The sequence below is a fragment of the Neomonachus schauinslandi genome, chromosome 1 (assembly GCF_002201575.2).
Source record: "Neomonachus schauinslandi chromosome 1, ASM220157v2, whole genome shotgun sequence".
NCBI lineage: Eukaryota > Metazoa > Chordata > Mammalia > Carnivora > Phocidae > Neomonachus > Neomonachus schauinslandi.
This window is the reverse complement of record NC_058403.1, coordinates 212027175-212053599: the sequence shown is the minus strand read 5'-3', so window position 1 is coordinate 212053599 and position 26425 is coordinate 212027175. Positions and strand designations below refer to the sequence as shown.

Below are 26425 nucleotides of genomic sequence, written 5' to 3'. Positions count from 1 at the left end.
AGCTGTCCCTCAGCCTGAGCCCCAGTCCCCCTATGGGAAGTGGAGCTTGTGACCCCTCAAGGGACAGGTTAGAGGTCAGACCTGGGCAGGGGCCAAGCAAGGACTGGAACCAGGCAGGCCCGAGTTGGAATTCCACTCTGGCCCCCTGTGCCGGTGGACTTAGGCAAATTCCTTGACTTCTCTGAGCCCATATTTTCTTCGTTTTGAAACGGGGTGGTGGGGGGCATAGTCCCTTCTTCATGAGGAATCAGGGGAGGATCCTTAAATGGGAAAACGTTTGTTTAAAAAACGAAAGCAAACAGCCCTGGTCGCTGTGCTTGGACAAGGTGGCACTTCATAGCGACTCCGCGTGTGGAGGGAAGCCCGGGGCGGAGCCACATCCTCTCCGTCTTTGTAGACTCAGAGCACCGAGGCACAGAGATCTGGTTGTAAACAAAAGCTCCAGGATGCTCAGATAGATTTAAAGTCCAGATAGACAAGAGATAAAAATAAGTTTGAAAAAATTGTCTCAGCATAAGTATATACCAGAAGTTGCACGGCATACGGGTTTCCCTGTGGTTTCTCCAGAAGTCATTTGTCCCCGGGCACCCTGCGTTTCATCCAGCAGCCTTGTGCAGGGTCCCCTAGCAGGTTATGACACGTCTGGGGCCGGGGGACAGGGACCCCGAGGAGGCGGGTTTGGGTGGTGGCCAGTGCGGTCGATGGTGGAGCCTGACCCCCGTTTCTCTCTCTCTCTCTCTCCTCTCTCCGTGTGTCCCTGTCGGGCACCCAGTCCTGGTATCTGGGATAAGAAAGATTTCTTCCCACGCCCTGCTCCTTCGTCGCGGGAATCCCAGGGGGCCGCACTGTCGGCCCCTGGCCCACGTTTTCAGTGGAAAGTTAGAGCGAGCGAGAACACCCCGCCGACTCCCAGCCTGGCCGAAAAGACAGAACAGACACACATACACAGGAGGGAAACAAGCAAAAAGGAAAAAAAGGCAAAAAAAAAAAAAAAAAAACAGAAAAAAAACACCATAAAAATAAACCCACCCATCCAAGAAGACAAAAGGTAAAGACAGCAGCCCCTCAGAACTCTCGGGTCGCCGCGGCCCGACCGGAGGGCCAGGCCCTGCCGCCGCTCACACGCAGCCTGCGCAGGGCGCCCTCCGCAGGGACTCATCTCCGGCTGCTGGGCTCCAAGGGCAGGCGCCCGCTCCCCGCCTCCGCCCAGGACCAGGTGAGCGCGGCCCGGTGCCCCTGCCCAGGCCCCATGGGGCGGGACACCCGGCAAGGCCACCTCTCCCCGTGTCCCCACTGCCGGGATGTCAGCCAGGCCTCCGCCACCGTGTCTGCCGAGTGGGGAGGCGGGCGCTGTGGGGACGCTGGGGGGGGGGGGGGGGGGCTGGCAAGGACCCCAGCCGCGGGCAGTGGAGGCCCAGGTGGGCAGGGAAGCGACAAGGGCAGAAGAGGGTTGTGGGGAGACCCTGGGTGTCGCCAGGGGACTGGGATGCGTGGCAGAAACTTTGTCAGGAGCGTCCTGCTGCTGTGGGACCTCCGCCTGCCCCACAGTGTGCGTGCGCGCTCGGCCGGGCTTGCTCGGGACTTGGTCTTGCAGCCCCATGCCTGCCCTGTTTGGGAGGAGAAGTCTCTATGCAATTGACCCCCAGCTCCACCCCGCGGCATAGGAGGCCACCCCACCCCGCATCCCGCTGGCCCTGCTCCACACCCCCCAGGGGAGGGACCCACGTTGCACACACTGTAAGAAATGCACTTTCCGAGGAAGGGGCTGGGGGAGTGGAGGGACTCAGAGCTCCCCAGGAGGGGACACCCTGTCCAGAGCCTCCATCCACCCGAGCCCTGGGAGGGGAGGACCCCCCTGCTTAGCCCACGGAGGTGGGAGGTGAGAGCGAGTGGTTTAAGTGCCTGATTCCCACCACCCGCCCCCCTTTGTCCAGCTGGAATGGGAAGTGGCCGCGGGCCCCTTCCATTCCCTCCCCCAACCCGGCCACCTCCAGTCGCTGACCCTCATTGCTGTGCTCCCCTCAGAGCTGGAGAGATGGGACCCCCCCTACAGTTGGCCCAGGGGGCAGAGCTGGGCATCCCTCAAGCCCTGCTGCGCTCGGGCACGGGGGTGGGGTCTGGGGAAGCCAGCAGGCCCTCCCTCGCCTCCTCTGCCAGTGCCTTACATCCTGGAGCGACACCCCCTCCCTGGTGCCTCCCAGCCCAAAGGGGGACCACGGTTTGCACTTTCATCTTCCCCCGCCAAAGTGGGGCACAGCCGGGCAGGTGCATCACAGCTGGGCCCCCACAAGGAAAGAAGGCCGGGCAACTGCAGTCCGTATAAGCCTGGATGGGGTTGGGGGGTTCTGGCTGGGGGAGGGTGGGGTCAGCGCCTGGGGGGGGGTCCCCTGTGGCCATGTGGGGGACCTCCCATCTGCTAAACGTTTTCCGTTGAGCCGCTCCAAAAACACTAAGCTGGGGACACCGGGTGCCCCCCAACCCCGGCTCCCTGGCCCCATCCCCACCCCCACCCCAGGATGGCTGTCTTGGGTGGGGGGCCTGGGAGGGGGGATCCCCTCCCATCCCATCCATCTGAGTCCCAGCCGGCCTCCTCCATGCCTGGCCCTGGGGAAGACCTTCCCCACCAAGACTCCCCACCCACTGGCCTGGGCCAAAGCCATCGCCCTGGGCTGGGCCTCCGCCTCATCTGCTCCCAGCCTGGCCCTCCTGGCCCTCTCCCGGTACCCCAGGCCTGGCCAGCCTCCTCCCACCTCCCCAGAAACTGGACTTTCCTCCCAAACCAGCCCAAGGGGCTTGGCAAACTCAACCATAAGAGAAAGACCCTTCCCCACCAACCCCCCCTCCCATTGTCCAGAGGCATTCAAGAACCCTTGGTCCGTCCGTCTGTCCCCAGGGCCCCCTCCACTGGGTGGCTGTTGGGGACCAAAGCATGGGCCGCTCTCCGGGAGGGCAGGAGGGGGTGGGTCGTGCAGTTGGGGTATCCGGAAGCTTCTCAGCCGGGAACCTTAGGGTGCGGGTAGGCGGGGTAGGGGAGGGGCACCTGGTGGCCCCCAGCTACCTAACTTTGCATGGTGCTTAGTCGGGGATTCCTGTGACCTGGCTCCTGATGTCAGCTCGCGCGGCTGATACTGCATGGCAAATTATCCCTGGCTCTATCTCCCTCCCCCCGCCCCCCCCCCCCCCCCTCAAACCACCCCCCCCCCTTTTAAAAAAAAAAAAAAAAAAGATACAAAAAAAAAACCTTAAAAAAACTCCATGTTTCCTAATTTGCACGAAATTTTCTACCACATGATGTGCCTTGCCTTCCGAAAATAAGTATTACCTTTAAACAATATCAGCGCACACAGATAGCTCGCATGCACTGCTCGTGTAGTTAAAAAAAAAACAAAAAGACAAAACAATGACATGAAATAAAAAATAAAAATTGAAGAGGGATGTATTTCTATTTGTAAAAAAAAAAATAAGAATTAAAAAAAAAAAAGGAAAATCCCACGCTTAGAAAAGCAATCCACAGAACAGTCGCCCATGGTCTGCCCCCCACCCCCAGCTCTGTCCACAGCTCTGCTGCAGTGGGGGTGCGCCCTGGTGCTCTGCCATCCCCAGCCCCACCGCTGGGCTCCAGAGGAGTCCCTTCCGAGGCCCCCGCCCACAGCAGCGGACAGACCTCAGGGGTGAGCCCTGGCCCCACGGGGTGGCCATCCTGCCTCCAGCCAGACTCCCCCATGCCACCTTTCCTGCAGGCTGGCCTCCCCCTGGCTCAGGGTCACATTGCCGCCCCCCAGGCTCCCCTCCTTTCCCCAGACCCCCCCTTCCTTCTTGCCAAAGGACTCGCCGGGCACCCCCCCTCCTTGGAGACCAGCCTGGGGCGGCACTCCCCTCCTGCCCCCTCCCTGCCCCCAGCACCCACTTCTGTCTTCCAGCTGTGACTGGGGGGGGGGCGGTTATCTGGGATGAAACAAACAGAAAACAGAAGCCAAACCCAATATATGCAATATCTGTCTGTCTGTCCCTATAGACCTAGCTCAGCCACCGCAGGCCCAGCCAGGGGCCCGCGGGCGCAGGGTTTGGCCCCTGGGCATGCATGGGCCTCCGTCTGGTGGCTGCCCGACCTGTTGTCTTGTCCTTGATTTCACGTCCGTCCGTCCTCTTATCTTTTGCTTCCTTTCTGTTTTTTCCTTTCTTTGTTGTTGTTGTTGGGTTTTTTTTTCTTCTTCCAATTTCCTTTGCTTTTTACTCGACCAAAGCTGAGACAGTAGCAGCTGGTTAGTGGGGTGTCCGAGGGCTGGGTCCATCCAGCTCCTGCCCCCCACGCATCTCCTGTGGGGACACGGCGGGCAGATGGTCGCCCCCCAGAGCAGGGAGGGGCCCCGCGGGCAGCCTCGCTTCCATCCACCATCACACATTCATCCCATGTCTTCTTTTAAAAAGACGCCTCCGCAAGTCCCGGGGGCCAGGTCCCGCTCTCAGCGGCCGCCCCTAAGAACTGTCCTTTGGTCCGAGAGCTCAAGGCCCTGCGTGTCACGTTTCATGCGGCAGATTTCTGGGTTTTATTCTCTTCCCCCCAGAATTGGGGAGCAGACACCTGGGGAGGGGGGGAGCGTCCCGCCTGGGACACCTCCCCAAGGGCTTCATGGGGACCACGTTGTCCCTCTGCAGCCTGCCCCCAGCTGTGTGCCCTGCTGAGTAGGTGGTGCTGTCTTGGGCCTGTGTCCCCCCCCCCCCCCAGGAAAGGCCACAGGCAGAATAAGGCAGAAACACCGGGACCCAGACCGCTTCCCCCCTTCCCCAGCTCTGCAGTTCAGGTTGGTACTCCAGGCACGGGGCAGGGTGCACAGGGCGCTGTGTTGTTTTTTACATGTGTGAGACTAACATGTTCTCAAACCCCATCCCCTCCCACGCCTGCTGCCCCCCACCACCCATGGGAGGCCCCCCACCTGACCCTGGGGTCCAGCCGTGCTGTGGAACAGAACAGAGAGGCCTCCCAGATATATGCAAGTTGTCCTCACGCCTCTCTGGGACGAGAGCATGGGATCCTGACCAGGGTGGAAAGGGAGGTGCGGAGGGGCGGGAAGACCCGGCCCTGTCTGAGGAGAAGGGGGTCAGGGGGCCCCCAGGCCTGGGTCCGCCACCCAGGCTCCTGCCGAGTTCTGAACCCAGACCCCCGCCCCCCGCCCTGAGCTAGACAATCAGACCCAAGAGGAACCCCGAAGGAGACGTGGGGGGGTGTTTGCACCCCCCCAAGCAGCAGACAATTCCAGCCTCAGCCCCACACATCCCCGTCTCTGCTCTGGAACCCTCTGTCTGTCCGCAGGGCCGGCAGCCGGGTAGGCGGGAGCCTGGGCTGGGAGCAGCTCCCGCCCTGTGCGCGCTGCGGCCCGAGGACCCTGTCCCCACTCTGGCTTCTCCCACGGTACTTTGACCCCCGGTGTAGGCTGTACTCTACACACACACACATATATGTATAAATATATATAATTTTGGAGTTTTTCCTCGTGATACAGGTTATACAGTGGCTACTTTTTGTTTTGACCTGGATTCCCTGAGACCCCGGTTTCTACTTTTCTTCGCGGAGGGTTTTGGTAGAGAGGTCCCGCAGACCCATCCTCACATCCAGCTTCCTCCGCATGCCCCTGTCTTTCCCCGTTCCTGCCCCTCTGGACACGTGAGAGTGTCCCACCTCTGAACTGACCCGGCCTCCCCCGTCCGCCCGTCCCCGCGCTGGCCCCCACCCCCACCCCCCAGGCGGGGCAGGGAGTCAGACCCCAAGCCGTACCAGTGGGACTTGTTGCCAGCGATACCAAAACAAGACTTTCCCAAGCAGTGCCTCACATGTCTGCTGGTGTGGCTTTGGGGTTCTCCTCCCCTGTTCCCCAGGGGCCCCCCCCAGGCCTCAGGAAAGAGGAGGTGGGATCCAACAGGAGTCAGGGCCGGACAGGAAGGAAGTCACGCACCCCCAAGCTACTGCCCTCCCCACAGCCCTCCACTCACACCTCCTGGCTAGAAGGGGACCCCTGGGAAGGGGACAGGAGCTGTCCCAGCCCCCTCCCGTGGGAACCCCCAAAATCTACTCCCCAAATGCATCAACATCCCATCCTCCCATCTTGGGTCCCAGCCAGGCCTCCAAAACCAAAGTCCCTTCAAAATCGGGGGTCCTGGCCTTTGCCCCCAGCTTCCTGCCCTCCCACCCCCAGGACCCCACATGGGGGAAGACAAGAGAGTCTGAGGGACAGAGCGCATAGTGCAGGGAGGAAGGACAGAGACCCACCTGACTGAGTTTCCTTTCTTTTTCCTTTTCTTTCCTTCCTTCCTTCCTTCCTTTTGCTCTTTGAAAAACTTTTTGGTGGTGTTGCTCTTCGTTTTCATTCTTTTCCCTCCAAGATATTTTTTGAGGTTCCCCCCCCCATTTTGTATTTTACTGATATTACCAGGATAGTTTACTCTGTCTCTCGCTTCCTGCTTGCCACACACCGGATCTCTCTCTCTCTCTCTCTCACACACACACACACACACACCCCCCATGCTCGTGACCCAGGTCAGGAGAAGGTCCGGGCTGGGTCTGCTGCCCGCCGCCCCCTTCCCCTCCGGGACGGGGACTTGGGGGGACGCCTGGCAGACCAGCCGGACTCCTCCCTTGCCCGGCTCGCCCGCCTGCCCCCCCTCACAGCATACTCTGGTCATAACCTTGTATATTACGCAGTCATTTCGGTTTTTGCAGACGCGCCTACCTAAGTACCATTTACAGAAAGTGACTCTGGCTGTTACTATTTTGTTTGTTTGTTTCCCTATGCAAAAAAAGAAAAAAAAAAGTGAAACAAGGGGGGTTCCATAAAAGATTCAATAAAAAGCAAAAAAAAAAAGACAAAAGAAGGAAGAAAAAAATGTATAAAAATTAAACAAGCTATGCTTTGACTCTCACTAACTGTCCTGGGTCCTCCTTTCTGTGCTGTGTGGGTTGTTCGGTGCCAGAGTGAAGGGAAGGGGCTGAGACCTTTGTGTCCATCCAGTGGCCCCCAGGGGCCCTCCACAGTGCCCGGGGATGTTTGTTGACAGGGATGCTCCTGGTATTGAGGGCTGGGGCCAGGGGTGCTGCGCAGCCCCCCACGGCACCCAGGGTGCCCCCGCAGAGAGCGATCTGGCCCCATGTCTGTGTCCGCAGAGCCCACAGGAGGGACCTGCTTTACACACTGACTTTGGTGAGCTCTGGGTCCAGGTCCTTCCTGCAATGCCCCTGGTGCTCCAGTGGTCTCCCCGCTCCTACAAGGGGCCATTTCACACCCCTGAACCTTGGCTCCTGCTATTCTGCTGCTCATCACTGCCTCCCCACTCTACGCAGACCCTTCAGCTCCCACAATGACATCCTCTTCCTCCAGAAGGCCGGCCCACCTTTCCCCAGTCTAGCTTCCTCCCCGACCGGCCTCAGATCTCCCCAGGGCCTTCAATCAACAAACTCCATGGGCATCTATGGAGCACCTTCTCTGTGCCAGGAAATTCTGCCTCCCCCTCCCACCCCCGGGCTCCCAAGGACAGAACCTGGCACACAGTCAGTGCTCCATAAATGTACAGAATGCTTTCCCTCTTTATCCACCTGGCAAACTCCCATTCATTCAGCAAAGATTTCCTGAGCATCTGCTGAGTACCAAGTACTGGGGACACAGCAGGGAACAAAATGCCCAAAATAACCTGCCTTCATAGCCCTTACAGTTCCAAGTTGGGAAGATGCATGGTAAACAATAAAAATAAGTAAAATATATATCAGAGGAGGTAAGTGCCAAAGAAGTAAAGCAAAGTAAGGGATAGGAGAGTGGGTCTCACATGAGGTAACACTTAAACAGAGACGAATAGAATGAGGGGAAACAACCTCCTGGAAATCTGACAGATGAGTGTTTCAGGCAGAGGGCACAGTCTGTGCAAAGGCCCTGGGGTAGGACCCTGCCTGGCATGTTAGATGAACAGCCAGGAGGCCCGTGTGACTGGAGCAGGATAAGGGACCAGGGGAGGAGGGGATGGGACAGGTCCTGCAGGGTCTTGTGGGCCTCGGGGAGGACCTGGGCTTTTACCCCAAGAAGGTGGGAGCCCTGGAGGGCTGTGGGCAGAGGACGGCAGGACCTGACTTCATTCTAACAACCTCTGGTCCCGGAGGCCTTCCCCACCTGCCTGGGCAAAGCCCCTGTTCACCCTCCCAGCTCCCAGCCCCCAATCCCTCCCAGCCCAGCCCTGATCAGTCAGGCCTGGCAGCGGTCCTGTCCAGTTCTTCCCCCGACCCCGGCAGCCACGGGGGCTTCTCAGAGGCTGGGGTCAGAGAGGAGGGAGGCTTACAGCACAGGAGCATCGCGCATGTGAGGGGCAGTCACTTCCCTTTCTTGGGGGGGGCTGGGATCTGTGAGTCCTGGCCCACCATCCTCCCCCCATTTCAAGTCCCCCAGAGACCTCCAAGGAACCCCAAGATGGGCAAGCAAAGCTCTCTGCTGCACAAGCTCCTTCCAAACTGCAACAGACCCACCCAGGAGGGATGATTATATCCCTTTTTACTGATGGGGACACCGAGGCACAGAGAGACAAGACACTCAGAGGGACGCAGGCACATTGCCCTACACTACACACGGATGCACTGCCCCACGCCGCCGCCCAGACAGGAACAGACGACAGTCGTCGGGGGATGGGGTCCTAGGCCCCCCAGATCCCGCATGTCCCCTTCCCACGCCCCATCCCCAACGGGGCTGGGTGCTTCTGCCTTCAGCAGCGCGGTTCTGGCGCCCCCTTGTGGACGAGACGAGGATCTGGATCCAGAAGCCGGGTCTTGGGGGGAGGGGCCCCCAATCACCTGCGCCCCAACCCCCACCGTCCAGCCCCTTCCCGCAGCGGGAAAGGGGGCGCTAGCAAGAGCTTCTAATGCGGGGTGAAAGTTCAGCCTGTTGTGGGGGCTCAGACAGGGTTGGGGGCTCATCTGGGGTAAGGGCTCAGGTGGGATGGGGGTTCAACCAGGGGTCGGGAATTCAGCTACGGTTGAGGGGTTCAGTCAGGATTAGGTGTCAGTCAGGGCCAAGGGGCTCAAGCAGGGGTGGGGGCCTCGGCTGGGGTTGGGGGGTCAGTCAGGGCTGTGGGGCTTAACCAGGGCTGGGGGACTCAGCCGGGGTAGGGGGTCAGTCTGCGTCGGGGGGCTCAGCCTGGGTTGGCGACCTCAGACAGGAGGTCGGGGCTCAGCTGGGTCGGGGTGGGGAGCAATCTGGCCCTCGATCTCAAGGAAAGCCTCCGTGTTTTTTAGACATTGGCCCCTGAAGTGATGCAGTTCTTGGCTTTGGGGGGCCATCCCAACACTGCAAGCTGTTTGCCATCCCTGGGCCCCCAACTCAATGCCCTGAAAGGGGGGCAGGCTTGTGACAGCCACAAAACGCCCCCCCACAATTTCCAGACGCCCCTGGGGGAGAAGTCTCGCCCCGCGGAAAGAGAGGAGTCACACAGCCCCGCCCTTCTCCCCTCCCCCCCGCGACCGCAGCGCCGCCTCCCACCCGGACCCTCCGGACCCCCCATCCGAACCCCCGGACCAGAGGCAGAGGACGCGGGGGCACCAGAGCTGCAGTCTGAACACGCACCCTGTGCCCTCCTAGATCCCCCAGGCCTGGGGGGGGGGTCTCCCACACCATTTCAGCATAACAAAAAGCTGACATTTACTAGACACCTTTTGGGTTCCGGGGGTTCTGTGCTTGGGATCTTCGTGGACAGTAGTTCATTTAATCCTCATGACAACTTAGAAAGGATCAAGTTAACTGTCCTCCCCCTTTTACAGGACAAGACACTTAGGCACAGAGAGGTTAAGTTACATGCTTAGGGCCACACAGCAATGTGCAGCCGCCCGCGGGAGCGCAGCACGGGAAGAGGGGCTGAGGACGCCGTCTCCTCCCACCCTCAGCACCCGCACCCAAGCACAGCTAGCAGACAGTGATGAGAAAACCAGCGCCCGGTGGGAGGGCCCTCAGCTCCCAGGAAACGGCCACGTGCTGGGCCCCCCCCCCAAAGTTCAGACCCAGGAGCAACAAAACAAAAGCAAGACGGCCGGAGGGCTGGACCTGCTCTGGGGCCTGGAAAACACCACAGGGCCTTTGCACGGTTTCCCCCCACCGGGCCTCTTCCCGGCTCAAAGGGGAAGGGGGTGCTTGGGAAGGGGCTGTATAAATGCCCAGGTAAATGCAAAGCGGGGGACTTGGGGTGGGGCCTGACTGCTCCTCATTCAGGGACACTTCACCTGAACCCCACATGGAATAATTTCGCTGGCCCCAGGACCAGGTCTCTGCTTGTAGGCTGCAGAGCAGGCACTGGCGTCCCTGGGAGGCCTGCCTGGAGGGGGCCAGGCTGGGAAGGTGGGAGGAGGCAGGTGGGAAGACTTCATTCAGAGGAGCTTGCCACTCTTTCGTGGTCTGGAGGCCCCTCTTTCTCCTCCAGCTCCAGCCCCCCGTTGCCCTCTGCTTCTTTCTCCTCCTCTCTCACGGTCCCCTCTTCCTTCTCTTTCTTGCTGTGGAGACAAGAAGGGTCCAGAAAACCTCACTTAATAAGGAGTTACACTGTCCAGGCCTCTTGCGATTCACCCAGAACCTCTGAGTCCCGCACTCTCATCGTTCGCATTGTGCGGAGGCCGCGCTGAGACTCAGACAGGTTAGGACCCCTGCCCTGTTTGAACAAGAAGGAAGTGCGGGGAGCTCATGCGTGAGCTACGGGAGCCCGAACCCGACTCTTCACATCTGGCCTTCCTGGCTTCCCGGGTCTCAGAACTGTGTGTGAGGGAACAGGCAGAGAGATGGCGAGATGGATCGATCGATGGGTGGCTCGGTGAATGAGTGGATGGGTGGACGGATGAACAGATGCACATGCCGACGGGGCCGGGGGGGAGGTGGACAGAGGCGCAGACAGTGGGATGGACACACAGAGGAATGGATGGACGGACGGAGGGAGGGATAAATGCGTGAGGCTTGAGGAGAGGTGATAAGGACTTCAGGGATCCCATCTGAAACACATATGAGCGATGGGGTCTCAGGGAAGCCACCTCGTTTTTCAGGCAGGGAGTCAGGAGGGAAGTCAGTGAGGTTATATGAGGCCCCATCAGTTCTGAATCAAAGAATTGCCCCCTGGCCCTGCCTCCTCCGAGGCTCAGAGAGGAGAGGGGAGGGAAGGGGCTCTGAGCCCCTGGTTCAGCAGGGCAGGGACTCACACAGGAGGGGGGCCTACCTGTCACGGGGCTGGCTGCACCAGATGGCATAGACCATGATGAGGACGAAGATGAGGAAGAGGGCGGCCAGTACGGCCCCGAGCCCCACTAGCCACGGCTTCCTCTGGGCCACTGCGGGCAGGGTGGGGCGGGGTCAGCGGCTGGGCCACCAGCTGGGGGCTCCCTTCCCACCCCCTCTCCCTGCCGAGGCCTTACAGGGTTGGGCCTGAACCGGCCGCGGGACCAGAGATGCCAGAAGGGAGACTGGGCCAGCAGTCATCCAGAATCTGTCCATCCTTGTCTGTCTGTCCTGGCCTCTTTCCAGCGGGGCCCAAGGTGCCACCCCATTAGAGGAGGAAGCGGCCCGCCCCGGACACCCCAGGGCAGGGTGTGGCCAGTGCCGCAGGAAGTAGGGGGGAGGGGGCCCCCTTCGCTGGATTCTGGGTATGCTGGGGAGGGGTCCGGCGTCCCAGGCAACCCAGCACCCTGTCTCCCAGAGGCCCACCCTGGCCCCCTCACTCCCCACAGCCAGAGCCATGGGAGAGGCTCAGGAAAGGTGGGGAATGCGTTTCCTGAGCACCTACTATGCGTCAGGCCTTGCAATGGTTCTTAAGCCCCAGCACCTGCTTCAAGCTTCCTAACGCTTGTCCTCAGGTTGCAGATGAGGGACTACCTCCCCGGGGGGCCACACAGCATTCCAGAGGGACACCGTTCTCCCAGCTAGGAACCACAGCCAGCAACAGACACCCGGCGCTCCAACCCTCTCCCATCCTAGGACATTAACCTCCAAATCTGACCTTAGCCAGGGCCTACAAACTCCCTCATCGTTTGGGCAGCCTGGGCTTCATCCCAGCTCTGCCAAGAGCAACCCTCGAGACCTGGCCAGTGGCCATCTTTCTTTCTACGCCTCAGTATTTTCAGCTGGAAAATGGGACTACTTGTGTACTGATGGAGACTGAGGATTAAGATGCTGGGCGCTCCCTGGGAGCATCTATGAGGGCATGTAGTACCTTGCTTTTATTTATTTATGTTTTTTCCACCCCCTGGTGGACGATCCTGAAAGTGTTCTAGCAGCCTTGGGGGTTACATCCTACCAACAACCCCAGCGACCCACCCCAGAACCCAGCCCGAATGCCAGCCTTTATCAAGGTCCTTATTAAGAAATGGTTAATATCCAGGGCAAGGTCCAGGGCCCGGAGAAAATGAGGTGAAAGGAGTGGCTGGAGACTGGGAGGAGAAAGTACTTGTCCCTTCCCAGGGGGGCGCAGAGCCCCGGGGGCACACAGCCTCCCGGACACAGTTCCCCAGGAATGGAGTCATGTGAGCCTAGATGAGGGGTGGGGTAGCAAGGATTTCCCAGGATACGGCACTCTCGGGGCTCAAAGTCCAAGGCTCAGGGCAGCAAAATCAAGATTGCAGGGAGAGGGCTGAGTGTGCCCAGGGCATCTGGGCACGGTGCAGCCTGCTCTACCAGACCTGACCCCAACCCCAAAAGCTGCCTCCCCCAGGGGGAAACTGTGTCCCAAGAGACAACAGGAGCCCTTCTGAAGGGCTCTTATCAATTCTTTAATGCAGGTCTCCAAAAGGCAGCCCCTGCCCCACATTGGTCCCCAGGCTGAGTGGTGGGGGAGGGGGGGTTCTGGCCAACAGATATCAGGGAGAGGGAAAAGAAATCAGGCGGTGGGCAGAAGTAGGTGGAGCCATGAGATGGTGAGGGCTTGGGGGTTTCTCCACAACCAAGAACGCGCTCCCAGTGCAAGAAGAATCACTAGGCAGTCAAGTCAGGAAGGGGGGTGCATAAAGCGCACACACGCAGCACACAGAGCCCCCCTGGGGGGCAGGGCAAGTCCCACCCCTCTTCATTTGGTATTCGCAGCTCTCCATGCAGTTATTACGGTGGCTTCATGTCCAGATCATCGCTTACACGATGTGAAAGGGGCATCTCGGGGCGGCTGCCTGGAGGAAGTCGGTGTCGAGTCCTCACATGGCTGTGTTCGTGACTTTCCCATCACCTCTGGACTCCTCTTTCTCCTCCAGCTCCAGCCCCAAGTTTCTCTCTCCTTCTTTCTCAGCCTTCTTGCCCTTCTTGTCCTTTATCTCCCCTTTCCTCTCCCTCTTGCCTTCTTCACTGTAGGGATACAAAGGGCCCAGACCACAGTGAGAAACAGTCTCATTTAACTGACATATACCTGTGCCAGGTGTTCTACACCTTTGTTGAATTCTCAAACAGTCCTCATGAGGAAGCCTTGCTATTTCCATTTCACAAAGGCAGACACTAAGACTCAACCATCCCATGGATGGACAGGTGGATGGAAAATGGATGGATGGACGATGGATGGATGGATGGGAGGATGGATGAATAGGTAGATAAGTAGAGAGGTGAATAGAAGCTTGCATGGATGGATGAATAGGTAGTGTAGTAGGTGAATAGATTAATTAGAAGAAGGAAAGAATGATGGGTCAATGGATGGATGGATAGGAGTGTAGATGGGTGGATGGGTAGATAGATCACTGGGCTGATGAGTGGGGGAAATGGGTGGGTGGATGGATGGGTGGGTGAGGAGGTAGATGGGTGGGTAAGGGAATGAATGGATGGATGGTTGGATAGATGATGGGCAGATAAGTGGTTAGGTGAATGGATAGCTTCATGGAGAGATGAATAAATGAATGAGAAGATGAGTGAGGGAATAGGAGGGAAAAGAGAATGACAGATCAATGGATGGGAGTATAAATGGTTGGATGGATGGCAGTGTAGACAGGTGGATGGATGAATGGATTAATGGGTTACTGGGTAGGGAGATTGATGGATGAATGATAGATGGTTGGAAAGTGAAGTGTGGGTAGGCGGATGGATGGATGGATGGATGGATGGATGGATGGATGGATGGATGGGTGGGTGTATGGATAGATGGATGGATGGAGGGATGAACAAAGCAGGGAGAAAACTACCAACATGGGAGTCCAGGAGAGTCACCCACCCGATCACATGCTCATGCACAGACCCCTACACAATCCCACACCACGGTCTTGTTCAACAGACCTACTGTGCTCCAGGCCCCGTGCTGAGCACTGGGAACACAGCCAGGACCAAAGCTAAGTTCTCTTGTCTATTGAAAGCTACCAGCTAGCGTGGAGAAAGGGGCAAATGACTAAGATCATTTCAGCTGGTGATAAGTGCAAAGAAGAATGCACAGTTGGGGGACATAGAGTGTCAGGAAGGCTGGTGGTCAGGGTGGGCTTCTGTGAGGAGGAAATATCTGAGCCAGGACTGAAGGAGGAGCCAGCCAGAAGATACAGGAAAGGGTGTTCCAATCAGAGAGAATGGTATGTGCAAAGGCCCCGGGGCAGGAATATGCTTGAAGAGTTGAAGAGCAGAAAGTGGTCATCTGTGCACACCCATCCCTCCCCACACCCAGAGGGGGCTCCCACAAAACCCCTGACCCCGCACACACCCACACATGCTCACACGAGCAGTACCTCAGGGCCACGTCCTGATACGGGTTGGACTCCATTTTGAATGCGGACTCCTCGTCCTCAGCTCTGCGGGAGAGATAGAGATAGAGGGGTGAAGGTGGGTGAAGGGCAGGAGGTAGCCTTCACAGTCTCCCCTGGCTGGGGCTCATGAACTGCACCAAGCCAGGCAGATGGGCGGCATGGTTGTCCCGGACTGAGAGGCTGTGAGGTGGCGGGGGTGGGGGTGGGGGTCTGAGCTGGAACAGGGAAACAGGGAGATGGCGGAGGCGGGGGAAGGACCAGAGAGAGTCAGGAGCGGGAGGGGTGCCCAACACTTTGGGGAGAGGAGGAGGACAGGGACAGCGGCTGTGGGGAGTGGGGAGAGGGGCTCCCACCTCGTACTGGAGCACCAGACGTGGTTGACCAGCATGAGGATGAAGACGATAAACAGGAATCCCACGACGGCAGCCAGGCCCACCAGCCAGGGCTTCAGGCGATACTGCAAGGCTGTCCGAAGGTGGGGCAGGTGGGACTCAGAGATGGGGCAAGGCTGGGTCCTGCCCCCGAAAGGGAAGAGGGGAAGGCTGCTGGGGGATGCTCAAGCCAATGGGGTCTTGGAAAAGGGCCGGGTGTCAGAGACCAGTTTTAGAGAAGGGGAGGGGACTAGGTGCATCTCAGGGATGGGAGAGAGGCCCAGAGGGAGTGTGGGGGCTGGGGGGCTCCAAGAGGGTCCTGACCCCATTCCTCCTCTGCCTGCCCCCTCCTTTCAGAGGTCTCGGTTCCTCATCATGAAAAATGGGGAGATGGTGAGCCTATGAATGAGCCCCTCCCACGACCCCTCCCCCCCCGCCTCTGCCCACCCCCACCCCCCCAGGTCCAGGTCGGAGCCCTACCCTGTTGAGCCTCTGCAGGTGACAGGAGCAGGGCGCTGAGCAGGAGAAGGGTCTCCAGGGTCTCCATGGTCGTGGAAGAGCCAGCAGCCGTGCAGTCAAGGTTAGCTGGGTGAGGCCCTGCCCAGCCCCTGATATGGTGGCAGGCGGGCCTAGGGGCGGGGCTGGTCCAGACCCGGAGGTCAGACTCTGGACCTGGTATAACAATTAACGCGGGGAGTCCAGCCCCCCCCCCCCCCCGTGCCCTACCCCAGGACCCAGCCTCCAGGTCCCCCAGGCTCCGTGCCACAGTGGCCAGGCCGAGATGGGCCTGGGCTCAGGGTTGCCAGGCATCATTGTGTCCCCTTCTCTGAACACCCCACAAAATGTTTCTATCTCCATTTTCAGAGAAGCCCAAGGAGGCCAGGAGCACAGAGGTCACGCAGAAATAGCTGGAGCCGGGATCTGAGCCCAGATCTCCCCCACCACTGGCTTAAACTGCCTCATCCTGGCTCCCAGACCCCTGGGGACCCACAGCCAATACTGGGATGAGCACAGGGACAAGAAGTGATGGGCCACGTGGCCCACTATCCATCTCCAAACCCAGCCACGCCCTGATGGCCGGAGAATGGGACGCCCAGGTAGCAGATGACTCAGGCTGCAGGCTCTCCTGTCCATCATCCTTGGTCCCTGGCTGATTAGATAGGGAGCCCTGCCCAGGAGAAGGAGCACCTCACCCCAGCTGCCACTGGACAGCCACGGCCCAGGCACGTGGCAGGAAGCCCCGACCGGGGGGCAGGGGGCTCTGCAGGGCCCTTGGGGGCTGGGGGGGGGTACGAGTGTCACTGCACACATCTTTAAGGAGCACCCATGCATCCCTGGGGCCTCCTGCCTCCCTGAGGTCTATCATCACTGCGCAAGGGGCCATCCAATAGAGTGATGGAGCTCAGGCACCTGCTCAGAGCGAGCCCATCTCAACCACCCGAGTGGTGCCTGCGAAGCTCCTACTGTGTGCCCTGTCTGTGCCAAGCTCAGAAGGGAGGGAGGAAGCCTCAGACACTGTCCTCTGGGAGTTCTCAGGTTAGCTGGGAAGTCAGGACCCCCAGAAACCAACATATCTGGCGGGCAGAGCAGCAGAGCTGGGGAGGAGGTGGGAAGTGGGGTTGGAGCAGATCCGAGAGAGCAGGGCCAGAACCCCGCCTTGGGGCTTCTGCGTTCGAAGGCAGGTCATGGAACTGGCCTCTTGCTACAAAAAGTTCTCTCTGCTCCAAGCAAGTCATTTCTGGGCTTTGTGCCTCCATGTTCCCATGTGTTAAATGGGGGTGAAAAGTCCTGGCCTGTGAGGATTAAATGAAGTAATACGTGGAAAAGGCTCACTGAGCACAACAGCAGGGACACACTAAGCACTCAGTAAGGGTTAGCCACCATTGTTACTCTTCGAAAAACTCTTCTTGGTGGAGGTTGGGCAGAATCAGGCTCTGGGGCTACGGGGGGAGCAGGAGTGTGGAAAGTGCCAGTGATCAACCACTGGAACCTGCCAGCCAAGAAGGAGAACATTCTCTGCCAAGACGGGGCAGATCAGTGGAGCAAGGGATCCAGCGTGCACAAGTCCCGTCTACACAACTGCCAAAGGGGTTCAAACCCAGGTACCGGGCCAGAGGGCGGGGCCTGGCTCAGTCCAGCCTCCAGAAGGAGCTTCGAGCAGGTGGGTCCTTGAAGGCAATGGAAGGGCAGCGGGGAGCCGGGGCGGGGGTTTCTGCAGGGGCTGCATCGCCACCCCCGCCAGGGTCCTCATCACCCCGCCAGGCCAGGGCCAGCTGCAGGTCCAGCTCTTCCAGATCCTCACCCTCCAGGCTCGAGCGCAGTTCCCGAGGGGCGTCTTCCTGCTCTGGCTTCGGGCCGAAGGCCCAGTCTGCAGTAGGACGCTGGTGAGGAGCCTCCCGGGGCCTCATCCACCCTCTGTCCCCTCCCTGGCTGCGAGAGGCCCTTGCATCCCGCCCCCCCCACCCCCCGGCCCGGAGTGGCCCAGCACTGTCCCAAGCAGGGCTCGTGGTGGGTAGCAGCTCACCGGCCAGGTCATGGGCGAGGTCCTTGATGAGATGACCCACAATGGCATATGCCACGGCCACCACCAGGAGTGCCGCCAGCAGCAGGTACAGCGCATACCGGGGCAGGCGGATGGCATCCAGGGGTGGTGGGCGGTACTCCTCATACAGCGGTGGGGCTGGGCTCCAGCCCTCCATCCCCTGCTCCACTGCCAGCCCCGGCATGATGGCCACCTGGAGCAGGAGAGGCCCGGAGGTGACCTGCGTGGCGGAAGTATTCAGGGGCTTTGGGTAAGAGGATTGGGGCTCCTCCAAGGCTACCATCTGCCTGGATTAATCACTTCCGCCCAGTGGCCCCCCTCCCTCATTCAGCTCCAGCTGACGAGGCTGGTACTCTGCACGTCCTTCCCCACCTCAGGGCCTTTGCTCGAGCTGTTCCCTCTTCTGGGAACATCCCTGCCTTCATGGAGCTGACATTCAAGATAGGGGGATACACTGAGAAAAACATAACCTTGAGTGAGTGATGTGTATTGAGTTAGAAAGTGAAGAGTGGCATTGGGGTGGCTCAGTCAGTTGAGCATCCGACTCTTGATTTCAGCTCAGGTCATGATCACGAGTCATGGGATAGAGTCTGAAGTCGGGTTCCGTGCTCAGCAGGGAGTCTACTTCTCTCCCTCTCTCTCTCTCCCTCTCCCTCTGCCCCTCCCCAGCACCCTGCTTACGCATGTGTGTGTGCACGTATGTGCACGCGCACTCTCTTTCTCTCTAACGTAAATAAATAAAATCTAAAAAGAAAAAAAAGAGTGGTATTGGGGTGGAGGTACCATGGTTGGGACTACTAAGAAGGGAGTTGAAGCTTAAACTAGGGTAGCCAAGGCCATATGAAGATGCATGTGAGCAGACCCAGAGGAGGAAGAGAAGGATGCATAGGAGTACCAGGCAGAAGAGCAGTCCATACAGAGGGCACAACACATGCAAAGGCCCTGGGGAAGGACTGGGCCTGGCGTGTTGGAGAAGAGCAAGGAGGCCTGTGTACCTGGAGCAGAGTGAGCAACAAGGTGCTAGGGAGGAGGGAAGGAGAGGGAGGGCGCCCCCCCTACCCCGCAAGTCATGCCGGGCCTTGGCGGTCCGGGGAGAATTTGATCTTTCACCCTGAGGGAGGTGGGAGCCCTGGAGGGCTGTGGGCAGAGGAGGGCGGGGCCTGGCTCAGTTGCCCACAGGTGGCCTCTGGTGGCCGCTGCGGAGAGGACAGACGCTGAGGGGTGAGGACAGCCGCCAGGAAGGCAGGCTGAAAGGGACTGCGGTGGTCCGGGTGAATGATAAGGGGGGCTGGAGCCCCCCCGGAGGCAGAAGAGGGTCTGCACGTCACCGTTTTTTCCAATATTTTTTTTCCTTGCCTTTACAAATACTGTTGCAACCAACCTTGCACGTTCCAAAGGTAAAACACTTTTCATATGTGTTTCCCTGGTTAGAACACTTCAGGCTTCTCACTGCGTCAGAGTAAACCCAAGTCCTTCTTCTGTCTGGGTGGCTCTCCCGCAACCATCCCCGCGGCTCCTTCCCGTACCTGCCAGGTGTTTACTCAGACGTCACCACCTGAGCCTCTGGCCACTCCTCCTAAGACTTCGCACCGCCCTTGAACTATGCTGCTTAACCAGTGTCACCACCTACCACGTATTTTACTTATTTATTTCTTGTCTGTCTCCCTCAGACAACCAGGCTCTGAGGTTTTCGAGGGTAGGGATCGCAGGCTGTCTTGTCCTCGGCCCCCATTAACTATTTGGTTTTTTTGCTTTTTTTTTAGATTTTATTTATTTGACAGAGAGAGAGACAGCGAGAGAGGGAACACAAGCAGGGGGAGCGGGAGAGGGAGAAGCAGGCTTCCCGCGGAGCAGGGAGCCCGATGCGGGGCTCGATCCCAGGACCCTGAGATCATGACCTGAGCCGAAGGCAGACGCTTAACGGCTGAGCCACCCAGGCGCCCCCCCCATTAACTATTTGTTAAGTGAACGAGGAGTGAACGACTCGATCGAGTCCGAAGAAAGGACTAGACCCCTCCCTTCCCCAGCTCGAGGCCAGCCACCTGACGCCATTGGCCACGCCCCCAGGACTTGACCACGCCCCAGGAGCACGGCGCCTGCTCCGTCGCTCCCCCGGCTCCGGCCAGAATCGGCACAAACCATTTCCACTTATCGAACTGGGTGGGGAAGCCGAAGAGAATGTCTTCCGCGGAAAGAGTGGACGTTGTCTTTCCCTTCCCTGAGGGATGTCCTTAGACTCCATCTGCTGTGTGAGTGTGAGCTGGCACCGATGCCGACCGTGCTTCCAGACCTCTCTCCTGCCGCGGAGACTTTGACTGGAACCCCCCCCAGCGCCGCGTTGGTGCCTTCCGGCCCGGTCACGTGGGCGAGAAGATGGCGGCCCCCAGAGCGTGCCGCGAGCGTCGGGGTTGGTGAAACGCTGGTGGCCGCTGTGGGCGCGGGTGGGATCGGCGGCCTCGTCTTCCCGGAGCTCGTTTGGGCGTTTCGGCTGCAGGTAGCACGGTGCGTGGCCCGGGCCTGGCGGGCGGGCACGGCGGGGAACGCCTCGTGGGGAGGTCCCGTCTCTAGGATTCGTTAGTTGGGGGTCGAGGGGCCTCCTCCTGAGGGGTTTCGAGTCCCGGCGAGCTCTTTCCCCAGGTTCTGGGGACCCTGTCGCCGGGGACTGGATTCCCAGGTTGTGGGACCCTGGGAGCCGGCGCGTGTGGGGGAGGGGGTCCCATATTGGGCGATCCCTTTCTCGAGTTTCGGGAGAACCAACGGTATGAGGTATCCAGTACTTGGGGACCTGCGTAGACAGATCTTGAGGCTTCCGGTTCTTCGGGTTCTCTTCCAACGGGCGGGGTCTTGCGAGCAGCCCTGAGGGAATCCGCTGTTGGGAAGACCCCTTTCCGGGGGAGAGTTGATTACCAGAGGTGTTTTTGTTGGGAATTCTTGGTTTAGATAGGTCTCGGGTGGGGGCGAGAGGTCGAGGAGCCTGGTCTCCTTTTTCTCCGTCCCTTACTAGTTCATCAAGAGGCTTTCGCAGGGGTGAGCAGATTCCCAGATTCTGCTTTGGTTGGGGGCTGATCCCCTCAACCCCACGCCCACACCCTTGCCCTGCTTCCCACTGAAGAATGGGTTGAAGGTATGAGCTGTGGGCTTCCAGGAGACTAGGTGCGCCCTCCTGAGTACAGAGAGGTGGGTTTGGGGCTCCCTGCAGGAATATTTAATGCTAGCTCTGGTTTGTCAAATGCGTGTAAGGTGCTCCATGAACACGCCATCTTCTTCTTCTTCTTCTTTTTTTTTTTAAGATTTTATTTTTAAGTAATCTCTACACCCAATGTGGGGCTCAAACTAACAACCTTGAGATCAAGAGTAGAACGCTCCACCGATTGAGCCAGCCAGGCCGCCCCTCCACGAGCACACCTTCATTTGCAGTAACTGTGAGGTCCACGTGCCCCTTCCACCCATTTTACGAATGATACAGATTTACACTGTGTATGAAGAGCTTAGTACCATGGTTGGTGTGCAGTGGGTGTTCAGTTCACTCAAATACGGATTGGGCACCTCCTGCCATGGTGACCGATCCCATGCTAGGCCTTGGGGACCCAGCAGTGAACAAAGTAATATAGATACCTGTGTGTGTGTGTACACATATGTGTGTGTAATAGATTTCTCTTTATTTTTTTAAAAGATTTTATTTATTTGACAGAAAGAGAGAGTGCACGTGCACTAGCAGGGGAGTGGGAGAGGGAGAAACAGGCTCCCCGCTGAGCAGGGACCCCCCCCCCCCGATGCGGGACTCGATCCCAGACCCTGGGATCAAGACCTGAGTCGAAGGCAGAAGCTTAACTGAGCCACTCAGGCGCCCCCAGGTTTCTTTATATATATACACACACACACACACACACACAGATAGATATATATATATATATATATATATATATATATACACATGAAGTCCTGCCCTCCTGGCCCCTACTTTCTATAGTAAGAAACTGATCCATGAAATACACTGGACACCAGGTGCTGTTAGATGCTACGTGGATCACTGAAGCCGCCATAATGGCAGTGCAGGGCCGGAGGGTTTGCATGGCTACATTCGGGTGCTCAGAGAGTTCCTGCCTGCACATTGAGTGTCTGAACAGAGACTAGAAGGAAACCCGACTTGTGAGCTATTAATAGTTTTATTCCAAATGCAGAAACCAAGCCCAGAGACTTTTGCCCAAGTTCAAGTCTTGCCCTGGAGATCTGCAGCGTATTTTCTCCTCACGCTCCTCTCCCGTAGCTGGAGCTGCCTTGTTGGCCAGATTTGCCCTCACTCCCAGGAATTTAAGGACTCTGGGGATGAGTAGGCGATGAAAGGCCTTTTCCGGGTGTCTTGAGGACGACCCTGCAGAGCCTGGGAGTCAGGACTCCCGGGTCCTGTTTGCCCTTGGCTTGCTGTGTGAGCCCACACGAGTTGCTGCCCATCCCTGTAGCAGAGTCAGAGCTCAGGGCCCCTAATGCCTTGCCAGCTCCCTCACTCCTGGCTTCTGTGGTTTCTGGTTCTCCCTCCCCCGATGGTCACCCCTGCTCAGGCAGCTGCACCTCCCTCATGAAGCCCAGTGAGCTCTGCTGACGCCACAGCACGCTTTACGAGGCGTCCGCCAGGTCTTCACTGGTCCAGAGGACAGAGATGGAGCCCCGCCTCCCAGCCTAGGCTGTGTCATTTCGTCTCAGTCCATCCACTCAACACAGCATTTGTGGTTTAGAGCTTGACTCTGGAGCCCAGCTCCCTGGATTTATAACTCCTCACACTGTTCATAAGCAAGTTATTAACCTGTGTGTCTGCTTTCTCGCCTGTAAAAGGGTGACAAGCCTGGTGCCCATCTCATATGTTTGTGGGGAAAAGTAAATGAGTCCGTGAGTGTGAGGGGCTTAGCAGAGGGGCCTGGCACATAGTACGTCCTCTGTAAATGTCAGCTGCTGTTACTGGTAGGGCTGTTTTTACTGAAGGCTTACGGACTGCTGGGAGTATGGTGGTGACTAAGAGAGACTTGGTCCCTGCCTTCAGAGTTCTGATGAGGGATAAGACCGACCATAGGCAGCTAAACTGGTAAACGTCCTATATGATATCTTGTGGTGGTAAGTGCTTTGAAGAAAAGTAGAACAAGGGAAAAGAGTGAGTAACCGTGACAACTGTGATCAGGAAAGGCTGCCCTGAGAAGGTGACATTTGAGACCCAAGGAAGTGAGAGGGTGAGCATGGGAGGCATTTGGGGAAGAGTGTTCCTGAGGAAGAGAACGACCCATGCAAAGGTCCTGGGGTAGGACTGGGCCTGGTGTGTTGGAGGAAAAGCCAGGAGGCCCGTGTGGCTGAAGCAGAGTGAGCGAGGGGGAGGAGGGGAGGGCTGGCAGGGGTGGGGGCAGGTCACACAGAGCCTTTGGGACTGTGAGGGAGTTTGAAATAACGAGGTGCCATAGGAGGATTAGGCAGGGGTCCGGTTTACATGCTGAAAGGATTTGTGCCTCAGTTACCTGTCCTGTAACAAATCACCCCACACTTAGCAGCTTTGAGAGCAGCAAACACTGTCTCCCACGGTTTGTGTGGACCGGGGATCTGGGCCCTGTAGCTAGGTGCTTCCGGCTCTGATCTCTCCTGAGGTCGCAGTGGGGACATCGGCCGGGACTGCTTCAGCTGAAGGCTGGACCGGGGCTGGAGGAGCTGCTCTCAGCTTCCTGCTCGCGCTGCTTCTCCTCACTTGTAAATGAACAAATCCGTGAGCGGATGAAAAACACCGCTCACCTGGGCTCTCGGTTTTCCGCCTGTAGGTTCTTGTGCCCGGGAGGCCCTGGTTTCGGCGCAGGTGAGGCTGTGGAAGGCCTGGGCCCGTGGGCAGGAGGCAGCCGGCGGCGCCATGGTGACAGAGCAGGAGGTAGAGGCAATCGGGCAGATGCTGGTGGACCCCCAGCAGCCCCTGCAGGCCCGCTTCCGGGCGCTTTTCACCCTCCGCGGGCTCGGTGGTCCCGGAGCCATCACCTGGATCAGCCGGGCCTTTGGTGACGACTCTGCCCTGCTCAAGCACGAGCTGGCCTACTGCCTGGGCCAGATGCAGGACTCCCGGGCCATCCCCGTGCTGTTGGACGTGCTCCGTGACACCCACCAGGAGCCCATGGTGCGCCACGAGGCGGGTGAGTGGCCGGGGGGGACGCCTGACCTCCACACACACTCCCCCCCCAATCCCATCTGCCTCACATGCCCCCTCTCCCTCCTGCGTGTTCTAGCAGGGCTTGGCAGGCTTTACGTATAAAGGGCAGGTGGTAAGATGTTCAGCCCCGTGGGCCAGACAGTCCCTGTTGCCAAGACGCAACTCTGCCCTCATGATTAAAAGCAGCCGCGGTAAACTACCCTCCACGTGCTGGTGGGACTTTATGGGCGCTCAGATTTGAATTCCACGTAAGTTTCACACGTCAGGAAATATCATCCTTGGATTTTTTTAAAGATTTTTTTTTTTTTTAAGATTTTATTTATTTGAGACAGAATGAGAGAGAGAGAGAGAGAGAGCGCACATGAGAGGCGGGAGGGTCAGAGGGCGAAGCAGACTCCCTGCCGAGCAGGGAGCCCGATGCGGGACTCGATCCCGGGACTCCAGGATCATGACCCGAGCCGAAGGCAGTCGCTTAACCAACTGAGCCACCCAGGCGCCCTAAAGATTTTATTTTTAAGTTATCTCTTCACCCAGCGTGGGGCTGGAACTCAGGGCCCCGAGATCAAGAGTCACGTGCTCTACCGACTGAGCCAGCCAAGCGCCCCTAAAAAAAAGACATTTAAAAACATAAAAACCGGGCACCTGGGTGGCTCAGTCGGTTAAGCGTCTGCCTTCGGCTCAGGTCATGATCCCGGGGTCCTGGGATCGAGCCCCATGTGGGGCTCCCTGCTCGGTGGGGAGCCTGCTTCTCCCTCTCCCTCTGCTGCTGCAGCTCCCCCTGCTGTGCTCGCTTGCTCTCTCTGTCAAACAAATAAAACCCTTAAAAAGAAAAATAAGTAAATAAGTTAGAAACCGTCTTTTGCTAATATAAAACCAGGTGGCGAGCTCGCCAGCCCGATATCCGTTTCATTTGTTCGTGTTATTCACTGGGCCAGTGTTTATTGAGCACCTGCTGTGTACCGGGCCCTGTTACCTGGAGGGACACCAGAAACGAGAGAGATGAGTAAATTCCGTGGCAAGCAGTGCTGTTGAGGGGCCCCGGCTCTGACCAGTGAGCTGCTTTGCAGATAGGGGCGGGGCAGGGCTCTGTTTCCATCTTACTCTTCTTAGGCATTTCTCCTACTCCCTCTGCTGAGCCGCCCCCGTCCCCAGGCTGCCCCAGGTAACTCTCAGTGTGCCAGTCACTGTTTTTGTTGGAGCGCTCCCTACCCAGAACGTTCTCCTCCAGACCTCACCTTTCCCGAGAGTTCTGCTATTTTGAGTATCAGGTATCGCAGAACACCTTGTCGGGTGAGGGCGGAAGCACGGAAGTGCTAAGGAAGAAGTAAAGCAGGGAGTAGGATGAGGGTGTCAGAGGTGTTAACCTTTTTAATCAGTGGACAGAGATCTGAACGAAGGCAGAAAGGTGCTTCAGGCAGAGGATGCAGCCTGGGCAGAGGATGCAGTCCTGGCGCCATACCCTGTCTGCTCCTTGGGGGAGTGGCAAGGAGGCCCCTGTGGCTGGAGCAGAGGGAGTGACAGGGAGAGAGGGAGGAGGGAAGGGCAAGGGGCAGGGCCTGCAGGGCCTGGGGGCGCCTCAGGGAGGACTTGGGCTTTTACCCTGAGGGAGGTGGGAGCCCTGGACGGCTGCGGGCAAGGAGGGGGACCTGACCTGGATTCAGTTCCATTAGGATGTTCTTGATCATGGGCAGCAGTGTGCTCTACCCACTTGCAAAGCGGAGGAGGGATTGAGTGCGGCGTGTTTGCTGGCCGTGGGTCTCTTCCTGCTCCGTGCCCGTATAGGCCCATGGGGGCTCATGGGGACCCACAGGGAGACGGTCAGGCTCCCCCACCAAGCCCTGCCTAGCTCCGCTGACCTTCTTCTCTCACACTGCAGCGTAAAACCTCCTCTGGGGCTCACCTCGACGAGCTCTACTCACCCGGGTGTTCTTGGGGCTCCATGTTGACCGACGTCTCTGAGTTGTCATGACATGCTTGTCAGTGTCTCCCCACCTAGACCACAGCATGGGGGGCATGGGCCCGGGGCTGGGGGTGGGGGGTCCCAGCCCAGTTTCACGCTCCAGCTCCAATCCACGGGTCACAGATATAAGCAGAGCCGTGGGGGGGGGTAGGGGGGAGCACAAAGGAGGTGGTGTTGCTGGTCGTACCCCCCGCCCCCACAGTATCCGCGACGTTTCTTGACCAACCGTGAGCTGTTGTGTGGTTCTTCTCAGGCGAGGCCCTGGGGGCCATCGGGAACCCAGACGTTCTGGAGGTCCTGAAGCGGTACTCCACCGACCCCGTCATTGAGGTACCGTGGCCTGATCCCTTCCTCCCCGCCCCCACCTGGACCAGCCTCCCCCTGTGTCTGGTTGCCAGGGCGACCGCTTGGCCAGGGTCCTGGGAGAGAGGGCAGCAGCCAGGGTGGTCCCAGGCCACGGCCCCGTTCGGCAAAACCAAACTGATTCCCACACTAAACCCTGCCCGGCCGACCCGCCTTGCCTCTCCCCTCCTGCCCTGTCCAGTCCTTGCGCCAGGATCCCACTGAGCCCACCCACTTGTGTCCGCCTCTGCCGCCCCAGCCTGCCTGGCCCCTCCCAGGTCTCCCCACCGCCTTCCTGGCCTCTCCCAGGTCTCCCCACTGCCCGCCTGGCCCCTCCCAGGTCTCCCCA

General features: G+C 58.6%; 3 protein-coding genes across 5 annotated transcripts in view; all 3 read left to right on the top strand.

Moving 5' to 3' along the window:
- The window catches only part of NFIC (nuclear factor I C), a 59087-nt gene extending 55686 nt beyond the window's left edge, over nt 1-3401 (top strand). For all 3 annotated transcript variants that reach the window (XM_021705411.2, XM_021705413.2, XM_021705412.2), the window contains one exon: nt 773-3401. In XM_021705411.2, coding sequence (XP_021561086.1) covers nt 773-790 — 18 coding nt within the window. In that variant the 3' untranslated portion in view covers nt 791-3401. The remainder of the gene's footprint in view (nt 1-772) is intronic.
- LOC110594073 (WAS/WASL-interacting protein family member 1-like) lies at nt 1487-6824 on the top strand. Its single transcript, XM_044913126.1, has 2 exons — nt 1487-1549; nt 2026-6824. The coding sequence occupies exons 1-2, from the start codon at nt 1487-1489 to the stop codon at nt 3007-3009; spliced, it is 1047 nt and encodes a 348-aa protein (XP_044769061.1). The 3' UTR covers nt 3010-6824.
- A 13049-nt stretch (nt 6825-19873) lies between these two features.
- The window catches only part of DOHH (deoxyhypusine hydroxylase), a 10251-nt gene continuing 3699 nt past the window's right edge, over nt 19874-26425 (top strand). The window contains exons 1-3 of the mRNA XM_021705142.1: nt 19874-20107; nt 23398-23757; nt 25988-26064. Of these exons, the coding sequence (XP_021560817.1) occupies nt 23484-23757; nt 25988-26064 (351 nt within the window). The 5' untranslated portion in view covers nt 19874-20107; nt 23398-23483. The remainder of the gene's footprint in view (nt 20108-23397; nt 23758-25987; nt 26065-26425) is intronic.